The following is a 17,013-nucleotide window of genomic DNA, read 5'->3' on the forward strand; positions in this document are numbered from 1 at the left end:
TCAAATCTAATAACACTAAGAATGGTTGGGAAAGGGAGAGAAATTTAAGAAAAAAAAAAAAAGTTTTATTAAAATGTCAACCATCACGATTCATTGAAATCTCAACAGTACCTTTTATTAGTTAACTTTTAACGGGAAAAATTCACCAAATAAGAGCTATTGTTTTATTTTTGAAACCTACGGGTGCTTATAAATAAGCATAGCATATCGGGTTTTTGAATTATCCCAATCTCTAATTTTCTAACATTTATGGTTAATTTCACTTTATTCAATTTGTTAACTTTATATCTCAATTCTTGAAATTTTATCAATTTTTTTCTTCAAAGGTACTTAATTTTTAACATTAAATTAAAAAAAATTATGTTGGGCCTATATAGATACCCAAGTTCTGAGAAAGGACCGATAAGATAAACCTATTTGCTAAAAGGCCCAAACCCATTGAACCTCTTTCTCCTCTCGAGTTACGCCCTAGGTTTAACAAGGGTTTAACATCTCTCTCCCTCGCTTCTGCAGCAGCCAATTAAAGTAAAACCCTCTTCAAACTCATCTTATTCTTTAATTTCTGATAATTTTGCTTCACTTCTCAACTCTTTCACATTCTTTTTATTCTTTTAGAGTATGGGGAAGAAGCGAAAGCACAGTGAAACCAACGCCGTTGAGCCCACAAAGAAGGACGATAACACTATCGAAGAGCGACCCAAAAGAACGCTTTTGGGCTGGAAAGATAAGCCTGAAGTCAAAGAAACCGATGCCCCAGGTGTCTTTAGAAACAAAGAAAAGGTTTTGGTGACTTGTTCACGCAGAATCAATTTCAGGTGAGAGCTTTTGTTGATTTTTTCTCGGGTAGTGAATTTAAAAGAACTCATTTTTTTTTGGTGATAAAGGGGAAATAATTAATGGGTTTATTTCATTTTGTGGTGTTTTATAGATATAGGCATTTGATGTTAAATGTGGTGTCACTTTTGCCTCATTGTAAGAAGGATAACAAGGTTGAATCTAAAAGTAGTAAAGGTGCTACTTTGAATGAGCTTGTTGAGCTTAAGAGCTGTTCTTCCTGCTTGTTTTTTGAGGTAAATTTATGCTCCTATGAATTTCGTTTTTTGCGTTGTGAGTTGCAATTTATTTATTTATTTATTTATTATTTTTTTTTTTTGGGTTGGGATATTTGACTTAAAGTTAGCTTCTACTCCTTAATTAAGTTAAATGCCACAAAATGAAGTGCTTGTATTGGACGTAAATTTTATTTCTCAGCATAGATTTATGATAATTGTCTCGATTGTGGCCTATAATTTGAAGGAAGAACTGAAGTTTAATGTTTGGCTTAGATACGATTTGATGGATACGTGTATAATTTTAGTTTATAGAAATTTCCATATACTTTGATGCAAGTCATTATTTTATAAATCAGGTAAAAAATGTATTTTATGATTTATAATTCAGGTTTGATTTTTGCTTGCTATTTTTATTAGCACATGCATGCACCCCCCATATTCCCCTGCTGAAACATAAATTAATTGGATCTTGACCACGTTCATACGAGGGGGTCTTATAGCTTCAGGGCAAGAGATCTAACCATGCTATTCTGAACTTGAGTGAATGTTTGATTTTTAAAGTTGAAACGTGTGGGGTAAATTTGTTTTAAAATATATTTGAATGTGATGCCTAATGCTTTCTTCTTATAACCTATCTACTACAGTGCAGGAAACATAAGGACCTGTATCTTTGGATGGCAAAGAGCCCCAATGGCCCATCTGTGAAGTTTTTAGTAAATGCTGGTAATTTTCTCTTTAGATTTTTTATGATATTATCATAAGAGCATCTGACTGCATTTTAGGAATAGTCTCATGCATTTCTAATCAATATTTGCATATTATGGCCATAAATTCTTGCATTTCTGGATAATTCATTGCAGAGATTGACATCCCATTTTTTAGCTATAATTTTAGTCTTTGTAGTTATTAATATGTGAAACTATGAGGTAGTCAATAAACATTTTTTTGTCATTTCAGTGCACACCATGGAGGAACTGAAGCTTACTGGAAACCATCTTAAAGGGTCACGTCCTCTCTTGACTTTCTCAGCCAATTTTGATAACAATGCTCACTGGAAGCTTATAAAGGAGATGATCGTTCAGGTATTTTGGTTTTTGTTTCCTCCTTTCAAAGCAAGCATAGTTTTCTTGCCATTGATCTTTGTTCACATTTGGACAAATTTACTTTCTTACTCTGGGAATACTTTTATAGTGATTTTCCTTTTTTTCTTTTTCACTTATAGTATACATGACATCCATATTAATGTGATGCTTTTAACAATTTCTCACCAAAATTTATACCCATGTTTCACCAACAACATGAACCTCTATTCTTGTTCTATAGCTGGATGGTATGACCACGTTTTATTATGGCTGTATTTAACTTGTATATTTTCCACTACAAAATTTGTTCTGAAATCGTTGTCTGTCAAATACAATTATTATCTGCAACATAGTTTTTTTGTGGTATTTCTATTTAAATCTGAATATATGCTGACACTTTCTTTTCTTGCTTAGATATTTGGAACTCCAAAGGAACACAGGAAATCTAAGCCTTATTATGATCATGTGTTTGCTTTTTCCATTGTTGATGATCACGTATGGTTCCGGAATTATCAGGTTGGTAATATTCTCAAAATTGAAGATTATGCATGGTTTTTATAGTCAAATTTTCTTGTCTGAGATGAGCCACTTCTTTGCTCACATGTTGAAAATGATAAAATTGAACTTTTATAAATGCTATTAACAATTTGTTTCTTTAATCGCTCAAAGTTATGAAGCTTTCGTTTTTGATGAAATTGTTTCTCATGATTTCGTTGTTCTCTTTGCTTCTGTCTACAGATAACTGTTCCTCATAATGAATCAGATAAAGTGGCTCGAGGAGGCCTCGATAAAATGACTCTTGTCGAGGTTTTTCTTGTGATATGCCTTTTGAGTAATTTGTATGGTCGAGTACTTGAGATGGTGGTTAATATGGAAAATGTTCTCACAGGTTGGTCCAAGATTTTGTTTGAATCCAATCAAGATATTTGGTGGCAGCTTTGGAGGCCCAACACTGTATGAGAATCCATTTTATGTTTCCCCAAACCAGGTTAGCTGATTTTAAATTGTGTATTGTTGGGGCTTTAATCTATTAAATTTCTTCATGGTTAAATAATCCTCCAAACTGTCATGGATTCTTTCAAGTATAATGTAATGCCCTTGAAAATGTTACATGTAGACACCATTCGGCATCATTTACTAACTTTTTCGATTTTGAATGTTCTTGTTCGTAATCTCATCTCACCTTGATTGTACCTTTTTCAAATTATTGCCAATATTAATGCATATTCTTCTCATTTTGATATTGTTCAGATTCGAGCTTTGGAGAAAAGGCAGAAGGCTGGGAAGTATGCAAAGAAAGTTAAAGCTAAAACTAGGAGAAAGATGCACCAGCTTGCAAATCCATTGGAGCCTGATGAATATGCTGATATGTGGAAAGAATGAAATTTATCATGACCTTTTCAATGGTGGATGAAATCTATTATACTTAAAATCAGCTTGTATCCAGTATAAAATGGAAAATTTTGTCAATTTTCTTGCCATTTTTGACAGATAATTTATCACTCTCAGTTGATTATCTTTTTTCATATAAGTTTTTACTATGCTGTTGTTCATTGTGGCATCATCTGTGTTTTGATTCTTATTCTTGTTGACAGCATGAATGAATGATTAATTTTTTTTCTTAGAAAAACAGGAGATTTAAGGCCATTCCTTTTTTCAGTTTGGAGAGGAAAGGCTGATGGATAACTAGAGAAAAAAATGTGAAATAAGTTTTCCTTTCAATTTAACCTTTTCTGTAGTGTTTGTATGACATTGTTGCTGGTCTTTATACTGTTGGCAGATTACAACACAAGATTGATTCTGAAAATGAATAATCACTATGTACATAATAACAGTGGCAATAGAAATTCAAAACAAGGAAAAAACCTACAAAACTTTTGGTCTTATTATTTGAAGGCAAAATAAAAATAAAAAAGAGCTAGTGATTTCAGTGCAATGGGTGGACAAATGACAGTCGTTTAATGTGGGTCCCAGTGAGTCCAGTTAGTTTCACTCCCTACCCTCGGAATGCTGTTGACCCTTGTGTAAACATCAACCTTGAAATTGGCTCCACACAGAACTCCTTCACTATCTATCCTCGGCATTGCCCTGATCTTGTTCATTGGATGCTCGAAGCTCATCAATCCTCCCTCACTGTGAAACATGAATCCTGCATCATCACCACCATTGATATCAGACCCACTTCATTTTTCATCTTTATGTAAAAAAGTCAAATATGGTTAACTTTATCTATAACCAAACTCATGATGACAAAAATGGTTTTTCACCAGTACCTGTGGGAAAAGGAGCAAATGACTTGGCACAGCCGGCTTTTATGACCTCTAAATCATCAGAAATCACCACAGAGCCATCAGCTGCAATACCCCAGTAGAGTTTAACTCCACCATCAGAACCCTGCAACAATTTAAAAACAAATTCACGAACTATTTATTCCCCACTTGTTCAAATTCCAATTTCTGAACAATATATAAAATAGATGATATTTACATACCAGTGCAGCAAAGACAGTACCAGTCTTGCTATCATAAACAACAAAAGCAAAGCTTCCTTCAAGATCCTTAACAACCTGATCAGCCGGGTATGGACCTCTGTCGCGAAGGGTTCGATATGCAACAATTAAAAACATCGCCTCATTGCTTGACTTTGCCAAACCATACTGCCTATTGAGTGAGTTCAAGTTGTTCAAGCTCCCCAGGAACACACAATATATATCATCAAACCCACAAAACAACCTGCAAAATCATTCATGTTAAACAATCGATCGCTTAACGATAAGAAACATAACAGCGGTGATGAATTTTGAGATACCTTTGATGAGGAGGGAAAGGAGTTTCAGGGCGCACATAAGCAAGAACAGCTGCATGGCCAAAGTTCATGGTGCAAGTGTTGAGAGGGTGATGAGAAAGGAAGTCCTGGAGAGTTTCTTCAGGAAGTTTAGGCCTCTTGGAACCATTGTGAGATGCGGGACTGTTGAGCTCCTCAGGTGGGTTAGCAAACGCCTCGTGGAAAATTGCCAACATGTTTGAATAAATTAACAAAAAATTTGATTACTGATTTCACAGATGGTGATGATCCTACACAGAAACTTGTTCATGTTATTTATAAGGTTGAGTGTGAAGTGTAAGTTGGCATCAATATGTTATCTTTTATTGTGTAAAGTGTGCTGTATCTCAGTGTGATGGATAAGGATAATTCCCTCTCTCACTCCGAGGTATTCTTATCCTATTCACTTTATTATTGTTTTTTTCTTTTATCAAAATTGTTTTTCATTTTGTTTTTATTTTTTGTTTTTGATTTCTCAAGTTTCTTTCTGTGGAAGTAATTTTCAATTTCTGAGCAAATTGGATATGGTTTGGCAGGATTGGCCTTATCCGGAAATGGGGAAAGTATGACAAATTTCAGTACGAGCAGGTGAGAGAAAGACAGAGACAGAGACAGACACAGACACAGAGCCAGTGTTTTCTTTGTTTTCTGTGGATGGATGATGGAATGGAGTGAGCAACCAGTATTTGAATATTTCAAACAATTTAAAAATTAAGGGTGCTGAAATCATGTGCTTCCCTCTTTATCTTATAATGCTAAATCATTAACCACCTCAGTTCTCAAGCTTTAAATATTATCCCATTATGTAACTGCAGTATGGGTGTCAAATCAGTAGACGTATATTAAAAGCTGAATTTTTTTTGAATTGTGTATTGTATAGTAAAATATATTTTTAAAAAAATAATAACTTTTCTCTCATCTCCAAAATTAATTGATTTTATAGACTTTAAATTATGGTATTAAATAATCAAAATTAATCATAAAATTAAGAATTTATGGTGTGTTTATTTTCTTTTTTTTTTTCAAAATAATCTATTCTTATTCTAAAAAAAATGCATGATTGTTTCCTTATTCTCAAAATCATATCCTATAATATTCAACTATTTAAACTCCCATAGGTTTGTTAATTTAACTAAACACCCATAATAAATTTTTTTATAAATTGACAAAAATACCTCACCCACCCATATTTGTCAAATTCTAGCAACCATCGTCGGAAGGTGGCTAAAATCTGACGTAATAGCACACTACTGGCTGGATCTGGTAGGTAGTGTGTCAATCTGGCCGTCAATGACAACTAATATATAGATGTCGTTGATGGCCAGATGTGACATTTTTTGACCAAATCCATGGTGGATCTAGCCAGAAAAGGCCATAGCAGCGCACAACTGGCCAGATCTGGCCAATCGTACACAATGACACCAGATTTCGGCAGTGGTGGCCAAAATCTAGCAACTGTGGGTGAGTGGGGGTGTTTTTATAAATTTATAAACTTTTTATTATTAGAGGTGTTTAGCTAAATTAACTAACCTAGGGGTTTTTTTTGTTAATTTTCAAATCCTACCTCTTAATAATAACCTAACTCAACTTAACAATAATATTTTGAAAATACTATTCAAAATAATAAAACAAACACACACATATTATTTCATTTCAACCATTCATATCATTCTAAGATCAATGTCAATATCTATATCTCCACTTGTGCTATTATTATCATGTAAAATGGGAACACATCTTCTTCTTCAATTTCTCTATATAAAATGGGTAAATTTGGACGGGTTTTAGTGAACCGGGTTGGGTGACCTAGATCCGACCTGAATTTTTTTTTGGGCCCTTAACCAAAATTAATAAAATCGTATCAATATTTTTAAGAATATAAACTGATATGTATCGTATCATAAGATACATATCAACGTATCAAAAGGTTTAGAAAGATTTATGATACATTCTCTAATACATATCATTGACGATCCGTATCAAATCTTATCGTATGATATGTATCGCATAATTTAGGATACTAATAACCATGATTTGCAATGCAGCTTCTTTACTAAAAGAAAAATTATAAAATTGTGGCAGCTTTTTCATAGATCAAGAACACTATTATTTTTTACTTAGATATTATCCAATTCTGGATTGAATTAAGAGATTTCAACATTAATTAGTGACTTTTATAATTGTTGCTCCAGAAAATATTTCACATAAGATATCTCTAAATTCGACTAATCAGGGAATATTATTATTAAGATTCAATTGTAAATTTATTTTATTTGTTTATTTCACTGTTTAAAGTTAAGTAGTAACAAGGCACATTTTATAAATAAATTATTGTGAAAAATAATTTAGTAAACTTGCTCTTAATAGACTCTTTAATTTATCAATTATTCCTTTTATTAATTGTTTTAAGAGTAAACCTCTAAATGACATGTTCGCAAGATTTGGCGAAATGATAAGTTTTCACACCTAGTTTCAAAAATTCTAAATTCCTACCCTTAAACCAATACCATTAGCCATTTTTAGATTCCGATAAAGGTGTAAAAGGTTCTATTACCTTATTGTCCTTGACAAATAAATTAATAAATTATTTTTTTTGGTAACCAGTAAATAATAAATTAGTAAGTTACTTTTTAACCCCAAAATTAATAGAATTAGAAAAATAACCACCTTACTTTCAAATTTATTTCAATAACACTATTTTCTTCAACCTTCACATCATCCTTGTCTCCAACCACCCAGCTATTGCCACTGCCGCCACTACCGTCGAACAACAAGCCAAAACACTCCGAAAATCAACCAATCAACTCTAGAAATCACAAACAAACAAATCCACTCCAACAAATCAACAATCAATCCACCAATAAGGGGTTGTTGTGCAGGAAAATCTGACCTACCTCGAGCCTAGAAAAGACCTGAGGATCCTAGCTCACATACCGTACTCAATCATCTGAACAGGAAGTTTACTTGAAGCCCACGACAAAACTTGTAACTGGAAAGCCAGGTGTCGAGAGGTTAACACTAAGCGCGACACCTAACAAGCCTGCCAAACCGCATGAGCACCACGTGTAGTACATGCAACTGCTTGGCCTGAACCACCGCTAAACTCTCTGACAAACTCTGACTAACCATACCTGTAATCACCTCTAAACACAATGATAGCTTGACCTCCTCGATCACCTAATTGGTGTTAGAACAGACGATAATCATTCTGTTGACGCCAACTTCCACTAGCTACTGCAATCGAAGACTCCTATAAATACCCAATTACAATCCTGAAAAAGAGGGGTTTTCGAAGATCCGAAGGTAGAGGGCTTAGGAATAAAGGAATTCAGAGAAAAAATAGTCAATCAGTTGTAGTCATCTCATTGAGATAAACTTTGTAATCATTCTCTTATAAAAGAAACAGTGCACGTAGGCCTGATTCCATTACTCGACAGAACCACTTAAAAAAATTGTTTCTCTCTTTTTTTTTGTGATTTGTCACATCGTCTAGACACAGCTCCACTCTCGTCCAAATCATACGCACCCCTTTCGTTGGTTCACAAGAACCACGCACCCATCATGCTTGGTTCTCCCGAGAGTCAACTGAGTATCCTTGGTTGATGCGTGTTTTCACCCTCGGCATTTAGGCTGGTGTGGAAAATCGCATCAACATCTGGCACTAGAAGGGGCCCAAATTGAACACTCTAGTTGACCCCTATTTCAACAGCAATTCAAGACAATTACCACCGAGTTGGTCGCCACATTCTGACAAAAATGGTGCGACGAACAAGAGCTACCAAGAGCCAAACCGACGTAAGTCAAATTGACGCCCTCACGACGGAAGGCCAAGGAAATGCCCAAGGAGGTGTCAATAATCTCTCACCAGTCATTCCGCTTCTCCTCGGGGAGAACCATCAAGACGCAAATACCTCTGGCCCCCAGAATCCACAAATCCTAGATATGTTCCGAAAAATCACGCATGCAATCGGTAATCTCGAGTGGGATGTGACCAATTTGAGGAAGGACAAACTGTTGACGACCTTCAAACCTGTAAAACTTTGTTTCGCCGTCTCCTAACTAGGAACATGTAACTGTCGAAGATTATTCTGACATTATAAATGGATCATGGCAGAATCGCCCCACCGCCCTAAGGTCGCTAGATCTAGAACATCCAGGGTAGTGTCTTAAAAAAGAGCCAGTAATGGAGGAGACGAACCATGGAGAGCCTATTCGTTTTCACATAGGAACATGCATGCCCAACACAACAGCAAAGTCACCTGAGCATGCTCATTCGCTTGAATGTCCTCCCTTACCACCACGACACGTGCGGTCAACACCCCAGCCTGAGCCAACACCATGATGGATCCAAGAATCAACCTTCGACAGCCCGTACTATCCTAGTTCCTTCGATTCTTCTTCACATGCCAACGCGCCCAATCGCGAGGGTCAACAGAACCCAAATTTCGATCTCTATCAACATTTTAACACGCCAAGACCTAACCTCTGCCACCAAATTGACCAGACCAGGGGAGATGTTGCACTTTTGGTCAACATCTGAGCTGGTATGCAGTTAGAAGATATGCAGAATATGCTCGAGGAATTGCAAATTTAAAAAATTGAGCATGCGATGATCACATACAACTCCCCCTTTCCTGAGGAAATGCTTTTGGCACTCCTTTCAAAAGGATTCAAGACTCTATATATTAAATTCAGCGGGGAAGGCAACCCTCAAGACCACCTTAATGCTTTCAACGATTTAATAGAGTTACATCAGGTCTCCGACCTGGATAAGTGCAAATGCTTTACGATCACCTTTATGGGCGATGCAAAGAGGTGGTATACAAGGCTCCTTCCGAATTCAGTTTACTCTTGGTGCCAGTTTGCCGAGCTATATCTCCAACAATTCCAAGCTCAACGTAGATTTGTTATGCCAATAAGTTATTTTAGCAATATCCTCCAAGAAAAGGGTGAGAACCTGATGTCAGATCTGAAGAGATTCATAATTGAAAAAGAAAAGTGGTCGATGCGCTAGAGGAAGCGGTGAGGACACTCCTGACCTCTGAGGTGAAGCCACAAATCGAACTATGGAAAGATCTCTAGAAGGAATATTACATATCTCTAGCCAACTTATTGGCATAAGAATCTATCGGATGGCCGAGAAATATCAACAAATAGAGAATTTGTTGGCAGCACTAAGTTCAATACTCACCCCCACTTGTCAACTTGATCGAGTAAGGGGTATCAAGCTAGATGACTGCAACATAGGGAACCAGGATCAACGCCAACCCCCAAAAAAACCTCAGATAGAATTAAGAAGAGACGGCAACATGGTCTGGCTGTTTAGTGACTACATACACTTGGTTTCTTCCATTAACAAAATCTTCATAGTCACTTAAGACACAAATTTACTACCACCACCAAGCAAGATAAATGGATCTCGTGGCAGACGAGACATCTAAAAATATTGTCGGTACCACAAGGAAACCAACCACAACATTGGCGAGTGTCGAGCCTTAAAAGATGCTATCGAAGATCTAATCCAGAAGAGGCACTTAAAAGAATACGTAGAGCTGCTTAAAGCCCATGAAGGACAAGACAAGCTTGACTCCTAGCAACCAACAAGCTCCAACCACCAAGTGTCGATGGTTTTCGGAGGACCTTCAATCACCGAAAACTCGAGACGGGCCAGACTCTAGCACACCCACAAAGTCAGGACTCAATCAACGCCAATGGTTTGAAAAGTTGAGACACGATCGGTCAAGAAAGTAATGATAGAGGATGAAATAATCGGCTTTAAGGAAAAAGAAGCTAGGTAGGCACCCTATCCATACCATGATGTGATAGTAATAAAAGCGCAGATTGACAACTTTGACGTCTTGAGGATATTTATTGACAACTACGCCATTATAAACTTCTTCCACACTGAGGCGTTCTTGAGAATGGGGTTCACTGAGCATTACCTACGACCTTGCTTAGCATCAACTTACGAATTCATGGGCAAGAAATCAGTGCCCAAGGGCATCATCACTAAGGTTGTAAACGAGCCAAGCCGATTCGAGCCGAATAGCATCTACTTGAATTCAATTTGTGAAATATGTATTGAGTTCGAGCTTGAGCTTGAGTTCAACGAGCTTTGGAAACCAAGTTCGTATTCGAGTTCGTGGGAGGATAGGAAGTTCAAGTTCGGTTCGAGTTAGGCTGGTATGCGAATCAAGCTCAAGCTCAGGCTCAGGCTCGATTGTTGAGCTCAATTCGTTAATATACAAATATAATATAATATGTATCATCAACATATCTGCATTATACAACACTCAATATAATATGCATTATGCCATTACACAACATTGTTTTCATTCTGAATTTATGTTGATTACTCCAATATGAAATTTTGAATTCAAACTAAATTCTTCAATTTGTAATTCTGAATGCATCATCAGTCTGCATTACACAACATCAATTCAAACTGAATACTTCAATCTAAATGCTCTATGAGTTATTTAAATCTCCCAATCAAGCATATTATATTTTAAAAATTTGTGATTGTGGCTTCTACCGTTATGGTCCACCCATTTGTATTAAGTTATCAATTGGATTGGAGACTTCAACAACTTCTTTAGTGACTCTATATTAGGAAAATGTATGGGCACTGAGCAGATTCACTGTCAAGACCCAAAAATAAACAACCATGAAAACTTTTTTTCAACTACTTTGAACTTAACCAAATTCTACAAGTTTAAATTCTACAAAAACAAGACATACAGTGTTTTGCAAGAGTTTGAATATTCCAATAAGAATCAATTAACCAATCTAAATTCAAACTTAATACTCCAATCTGAATGCATCATCAATAATTCAATATAATGGTCAATTCCAATAATTAATAAAGATCCTTAAACTTTAACGATAAAGAACATATATTCTCAATAATACCCAAGAGGCCAAGACAAACACTTATATCCTAAATTTTTACATACCCTAACACTAAAAGGTTTCACTATATATATGTACCATTTCTATTGCAGTCAAATAAACATTAAAACAAAGTCCATCCAAATCAATTATCATCAAATGAATAATCTGCTTCTGTTTCCAAAAATTACAAAAACATCAAACTGACTTGATCTGCTAGTATATCACAAAATGTGCATTGTTTGATCTGTTAAGTATCAAGTCATCAAGTATGAACATCAAAATCATCCATCAAGTCATCAAGTATCAACATCAAAATCTACTACGGTACATACAGCCTGTTGATTACAAAAAGAAGTTAACTGTCGTTGAGGACCTGTCAGTATATCACAAAATGTACACTATAGGGGAGGGCTGCCGAATCCTTGAATCTTGAAACAGAACCTTCAATTAATGCAACCAAGACTCAATACCAATTGACTCTTGTTTAGCAACAATTATGGTAGAAGAATTACACACCAGTTGACTCTTGTTATGCAAGAAACAATACCTGACTTGATAACCAAAACCAAAACTGAAACTACTACTCCACCGAAACTTCAATTAATGGACAAATGAATCTCCTCTTGTTACTCCTCTTTCCATAATTCAAGAAGGAAAAAAAATAGTTTAAGTTATAAAGTAAAAGTAATAAATAAAATAAAATTGCATAGTACATATAAACTTATTTTGCTCCTTCTATTAACTCCATTGAGACTGCGACACCAATTTCCTCCACAAAGTAGAACTTGAACTGTTTTCGAAGACAATGATGATCAATAGGTCTCAATAACTCTACTGCCAGCACTAAAAGTGGCCTTTGAAGCCACCATGGTAATGGAATGGCTAGTACATCACGAGCCATCCTTGACAAAATATGATACTTAAGAGTATTAGCCTTCCACCACTCAAGCGCCTCAAATGAATCCCCCTCCTACATAATGTAGCATCCCTTTAGTAGGTAACTATCTAACTCATATTTTTTTACTCAAATAGTGTGAATTATCTTCATGTTGGGTAAATAATGTCATCCCAGACGCATGATGTAAAACTGCTGTAAACTAGTACAAATGCTTGCTTAATCATAATAGGAAATGGGCCCAAAAATCTTTTCTTTTTATTATATGTAATAAGTCTTTCATACACACAAAGAGTATTACTTTACAAAATGCCATTTAAAAGACAAAAACAGGGGAAACAGTGTAGCTATTGCTCCTCGCTTGCTGACGCCCCTCCGACTGCATCATCACCTAGATCTTGCATTCACAAAGGAAAATGACGAGGTGAGCACAAAATAATGCTCAATAAGTAAACTCTATATTTGTCTATCCCCGTAACTATTTTTCTTAATTCCTTCCTCACACTTTCTTTCTATTGTTTTCTATTAACGTTATGGCCTCATCTTACCGAAGGTACGGCCGGATGGTGTTCACACAACACCATCTCATTCTTCATGACTGTCGGGTGGAGTTCACACAGCACCAACCTGCTCTTAGTGACTACCGAGTGGGGATCACAAAACATCTACCCGATTTTCATAACTATCGGGTGGAGACCACAAAGCACATATCCGTTTCTCATGACTTTTGGGTGACGATCACAAATCATCAACCCATTTCTAATGACTATCGGGTGACGATCACAAAGCATCAACCTGTTGCTATTAAATATCGGGTGACGATCACATAACATCAACCCGTTTCCACTAAATATCGGGTGACGATCACACAGCATCAACCCATTTCCACTAAATATCGGGTGACAATCACAAAGCATCAACCCGTCTCTAGTGACTTTCTCTACTCTAGCACTTCTCATTCTCTCTACCCGTAGAGTAGTTGCATTCACAAAGTTCTCTACTCATAAAGCAAGTGCATACACAAAGTTTTCTACTCTTCTTAAGTCACTTCTTAATGCACAAATAATGCATATGGATGGTTCATCTCCACTAATGCACTTATGAAATGCCAACATGCAATGTTGCAAGAATTAAGGTTCACTACTCATACTTAAACCTCTACTAGGCATTTCATCAAACAACTCAAGTGCATAACAAAACTCTACTATAACAATAATTCTATGTCTTTCTCTAACCATCCAAAATGGGAGAAAACTCCCTCACATAGCCATAAATCCTGTCATAGAATAACACTTCTAAAAATGATTCCTTAATATCCTTCAATTCCATCTCAAACTACATTCCCAACCCACATCTCACTTCTCATAATCAAAGTGTATGAACAACCATAAAGCAATAGTTATCTCCATTTGAATCTTAATAACATAGCATATCACGTGTATATACATACACACATAATTGCAATTAACTCCCTATTCAAGAAAGTTTTCAAATCTCTACTTGGGTTGGGGTTTACTTACCTTGTGATGGAGAGATCTCACTAGCTCTTCATTTCTCTTGGTTTGCTTGATTTTTCTCTACCTTTTAAACAATTACACAATTCAACCAAGAGACCTCAATATTCAAATATACATAAAATCTCACAAAACTGTACATCCAAAGCAAGAATCCTTACCTTAGGATGTCTTAGATTGATCTTCTACCCCAAATCACTCCAAAAGCCTCTAAAAATCCTTGAACAATTGGAAGAGAAGTTGAGAGAAAGTAAAAAGGAGAGTGGCGGTGGAGAAGAAGAATGAAGGGTTTTGCAATGACTTAATTCCTTTTAATACAATTTATGCACAAGCATTCCCATTTTGCCCTTACTCTTCCTTGGGAATTCTATCTATACCCTTTGATTCATTATAAACACAACCCCATATGAACATATTCTCCAAGCAAAATCCTTACATTTTACTTCCCACTTTTCCTACTAATTAGGGGTAGAATGGTCAAATTGCTCTTAGGGAAGAAAATATCTAAAACTTAACCAATATTTTGATCGGCCCATCGCCGCGGCGAAAAATCTTCTGTCGCTGCGGCGAAACTATCCAACAGCTTCCCCGGCTTCAACACTTCTTTGCTGCGGCGAAGATTCTTCTTCGCCCCGACGAAGCCTGGAACACTAAACTTCTTATATTTTTAACCAATTTCAAGGCAAGTATTCAATATACCACTCAATCAAAGGCCAATCAAACAAATAGTACTAATAAACCGACTCAAATAAGAACAAAAAGGAGAAACATTAGCTACGTACCTCAAGTGGGGCGTTACACATGAGGTGTCATTCCTACATTCACTTGAGCAACCATGGTGTTCTGACCACTTTGATCATTATTAGCCAATTCATAGTCAACCACATATTTATCATAAAGTTCGTACAATGTATCTTTAACCTGGACATAATTTGCCTGTGCTTCTGCTTTTTCGTACATTTGGGGAAAACAAAAGTCAAGCATTGTCATTTTGCATCAAAGATCTAGGACAGTAACAACACACATTAGCAGATTACATTCTTCCCAATACTTGTCAAACTTTTATTTCATTTTTCTCACCATATCTCAAATGAATTCATCTCGGTGCAATGATTTTTGATATAGCATGACTTTGACCTGAAATACTTCACTAAAAAACAAATTGGCAATCGGGTAACTATTCTTGAAGATGATATTAGTAATTACATTGAACACTTCTAGCACCTGACAGACTTCTTTCACTTTCTCCCAGTTTGCTGATTGCGGACAATAATTATAATGTGGGTCTTTCTCTTTGAATATTTGGAACACATTCCTAAACTTAAGTGCAATAGACAACATCTCATAAGTGAAATTCCATCTTGTTTTACAGTCCAAAATGAGTTTTTGATTCGATAAACGCAATAGTTTCACAATCTCTGCAAACATCATAAGCCTACTCTCTGTTTTTTTGACATATGAAATACTGTCATAGATATCTTCAATAATATGCTTGTTTTGAGAGAGATTATCTTGAACCATAAAGATGTGTGCACAATAACAAACAGGGAACAATTTCCCACCACATATGAGCATGTTGTTTATGGGCAAATTATCTTTCAATACTCTGATTGTCGCATTGTAGCTTGTGGCATTATCCATTAAGATTGTGTGGACCTTGTTTTTAATATCTCAATCTAGCAAACACTTATAAATCAAGTCTACGATTAAAACACCAATACGAGGAGCAGGGATATGCACAAAACTCAGCACACGTTTCTATAGCCTCCAATTACCATCTATAAAATGCCCCGTTAGCACCATGTACTTAATCTTCTAATTGCTAGAGGTCCATAGATCAATGGTCAAACTTATTCTGTCAACACTCCTGAGCAAAGTCTTCAATTTATATATCTTCTTTTCATGCGAAGTAACACAATCATTTCTACGCGTGTTACAACTTATCTTCTCCCATTGAGGTATCCCATATCTTTGCATATTATTAAATCTATCATTCTCTACTATTGTGAACGGATGCTCATGCATTATCACCCAACTTGCAACTAATTCCCTCATCTTAGCCATGTCAAACTTCCCACTGGAGAACGCAAGTACGATTCAATCAACATCACCTCCTTTTACTGGTCAGAAATATATTTGTTGCTACCTTTGGAAAACCATCCGTTGGACACAACTTTTTAAATGTCTGGCAAAGTGAGTAGTGCTCTTGGCTTCGTCACCACTAGTTTAGCCTTGCAAGAAAAGCAATTTGCCTAATTGATATTGTTAATTTGTACCACTTCTTTGAAGTCTTTCCAAACCATAAATGTCTTTGCCCTTTTTTTCCTTGCAAAAGGATTAGCAACAACCTCTTCAATAGCAGCATCGATAGCATTAGTTGCATCAATTTTAGTTTCACTAGGGGTTGTAACATCATTGTTTGTGGTGGGTGTGGGTGTAGAAGTGGATGTCATATCTATTGGAAAAAAGAAATATACAAGTCTGCTAATTCTGATATAAATGCAACAATATTCACATCATCATATGTCGTCAACATTTCACATGATAATCCTAATATAAATGCAATAGCAAATATTGCGGACAATAATCGAGTCAACATATACTCGTAAATAAATAGTAAATCATCCAATCAAGCACTTATTTTTTTCCCTCATCAAGCACTTATTCAATCAAACACTCATAAACAAACAGTAAATAATCAAGCCAACATATACTCATCAAGCACTTATTCAATCAAGCACTCACAAACAAAC

General features: G+C 35.9%; 2 protein-coding genes across 2 annotated transcripts; one reads left to right on the forward strand and one right to left on the reverse strand.

Moving 5' to 3' along the window:
• Window positions 1-458: 458 nt before the first annotated feature.
• LOC116142838 (ribosome biogenesis protein BRX1 homolog 1-like) lies at window positions 459-3,695 on the forward strand. The gene is made up of 9 exons (XM_031428254.1): window positions 459-525; window positions 616-815; window positions 929-1,070; window positions 1,697-1,775; window positions 2,010-2,134; window positions 2,549-2,650; window positions 2,873-2,941; window positions 3,024-3,122; window positions 3,386-3,695. Exons 2-9 carry the CDS (start codon window positions 619-621, stop codon window positions 3,515-3,517), a joined length of 945 nt encoding a protein of 314 aa, XP_031284114.1. The 5' UTR covers window positions 459-525; window positions 616-618; the 3' UTR covers window positions 3,518-3,695.
• A 246-nt stretch (window positions 3,696-3,941) lies between these two features.
• On the reverse strand, window positions 3,942-5,316 carry LOC116142833 (stem-specific protein TSJT1). Its single transcript, XM_031428246.1, has 4 exons — window positions 4,943-5,316; window positions 4,626-4,866; window positions 4,408-4,528; window positions 3,942-4,283 (listed from the first exon to the last, which is right to left on the reverse strand). The coding sequence occupies exons 1-4, from the start codon at window positions 5,152-5,154 to the stop codon at window positions 4,093-4,095; spliced, it is 765 nt and encodes a 254-aa protein (XP_031284106.1). The 5' UTR covers window positions 5,155-5,316; the 3' UTR covers window positions 3,942-4,092.
• Window positions 5,317-17,013: the final 11,697 nt, after the last annotated feature.

This window comes from Pistacia vera, unplaced genomic scaffold (genome assembly GCF_008641045.1).
Source record: "Pistacia vera cultivar Batoury unplaced genomic scaffold, PisVer_v2 Contig42, whole genome shotgun sequence".
Classification (NCBI taxonomy): Eukaryota; Viridiplantae; Streptophyta; class Magnoliopsida; order Sapindales; family Anacardiaceae; genus Pistacia; species Pistacia vera.

Excerpts from the sequence above, each read along its gene's own strand:
- LOC116142838 (XM_031428254.1), top strand. The coding sequence starts at position 619 with ATGGGGAAGAAGCGAAAGCACAGTGAAACCAACGCCGTTGAGCCCACA. Across the intron at positions 816-928 it reads TCACGCAGAATCAATTTCAG|ATATAGGCATTTGATGTTAA; the intron begins GTGAGAGCTTTT and ends GGTGTTTTATAG. Across the intron at positions 1,071-1,696 it reads CTTCCTGCTTGTTTTTTGAG|TGCAGGAAACATAAGGACCT; the intron begins GTAAATTTATGC and ends TATCTACTACAG.
- LOC116142833 (XM_031428246.1), bottom strand. The coding sequence starts at position 5,154 with ATGTTGGCAATTTTCCACGAGGCGTTTGCTAACCCACCTGAGGAGCTC. Across the intron at positions 4,867-4,942 it reads CCTTTCCCTCCTCATCAAAG|GTTGTTTTGTGGGTTTGATG; the intron begins GTATCTCAAAAT and ends ATGATTTTGCAG. Across the intron at positions 4,529-4,625 it reads GTACTGTCTTTGCTGCACTG|GGTTCTGATGGTGGAGTTAA; the intron begins GTATGTAAATAT and ends AAATTGTTGCAG.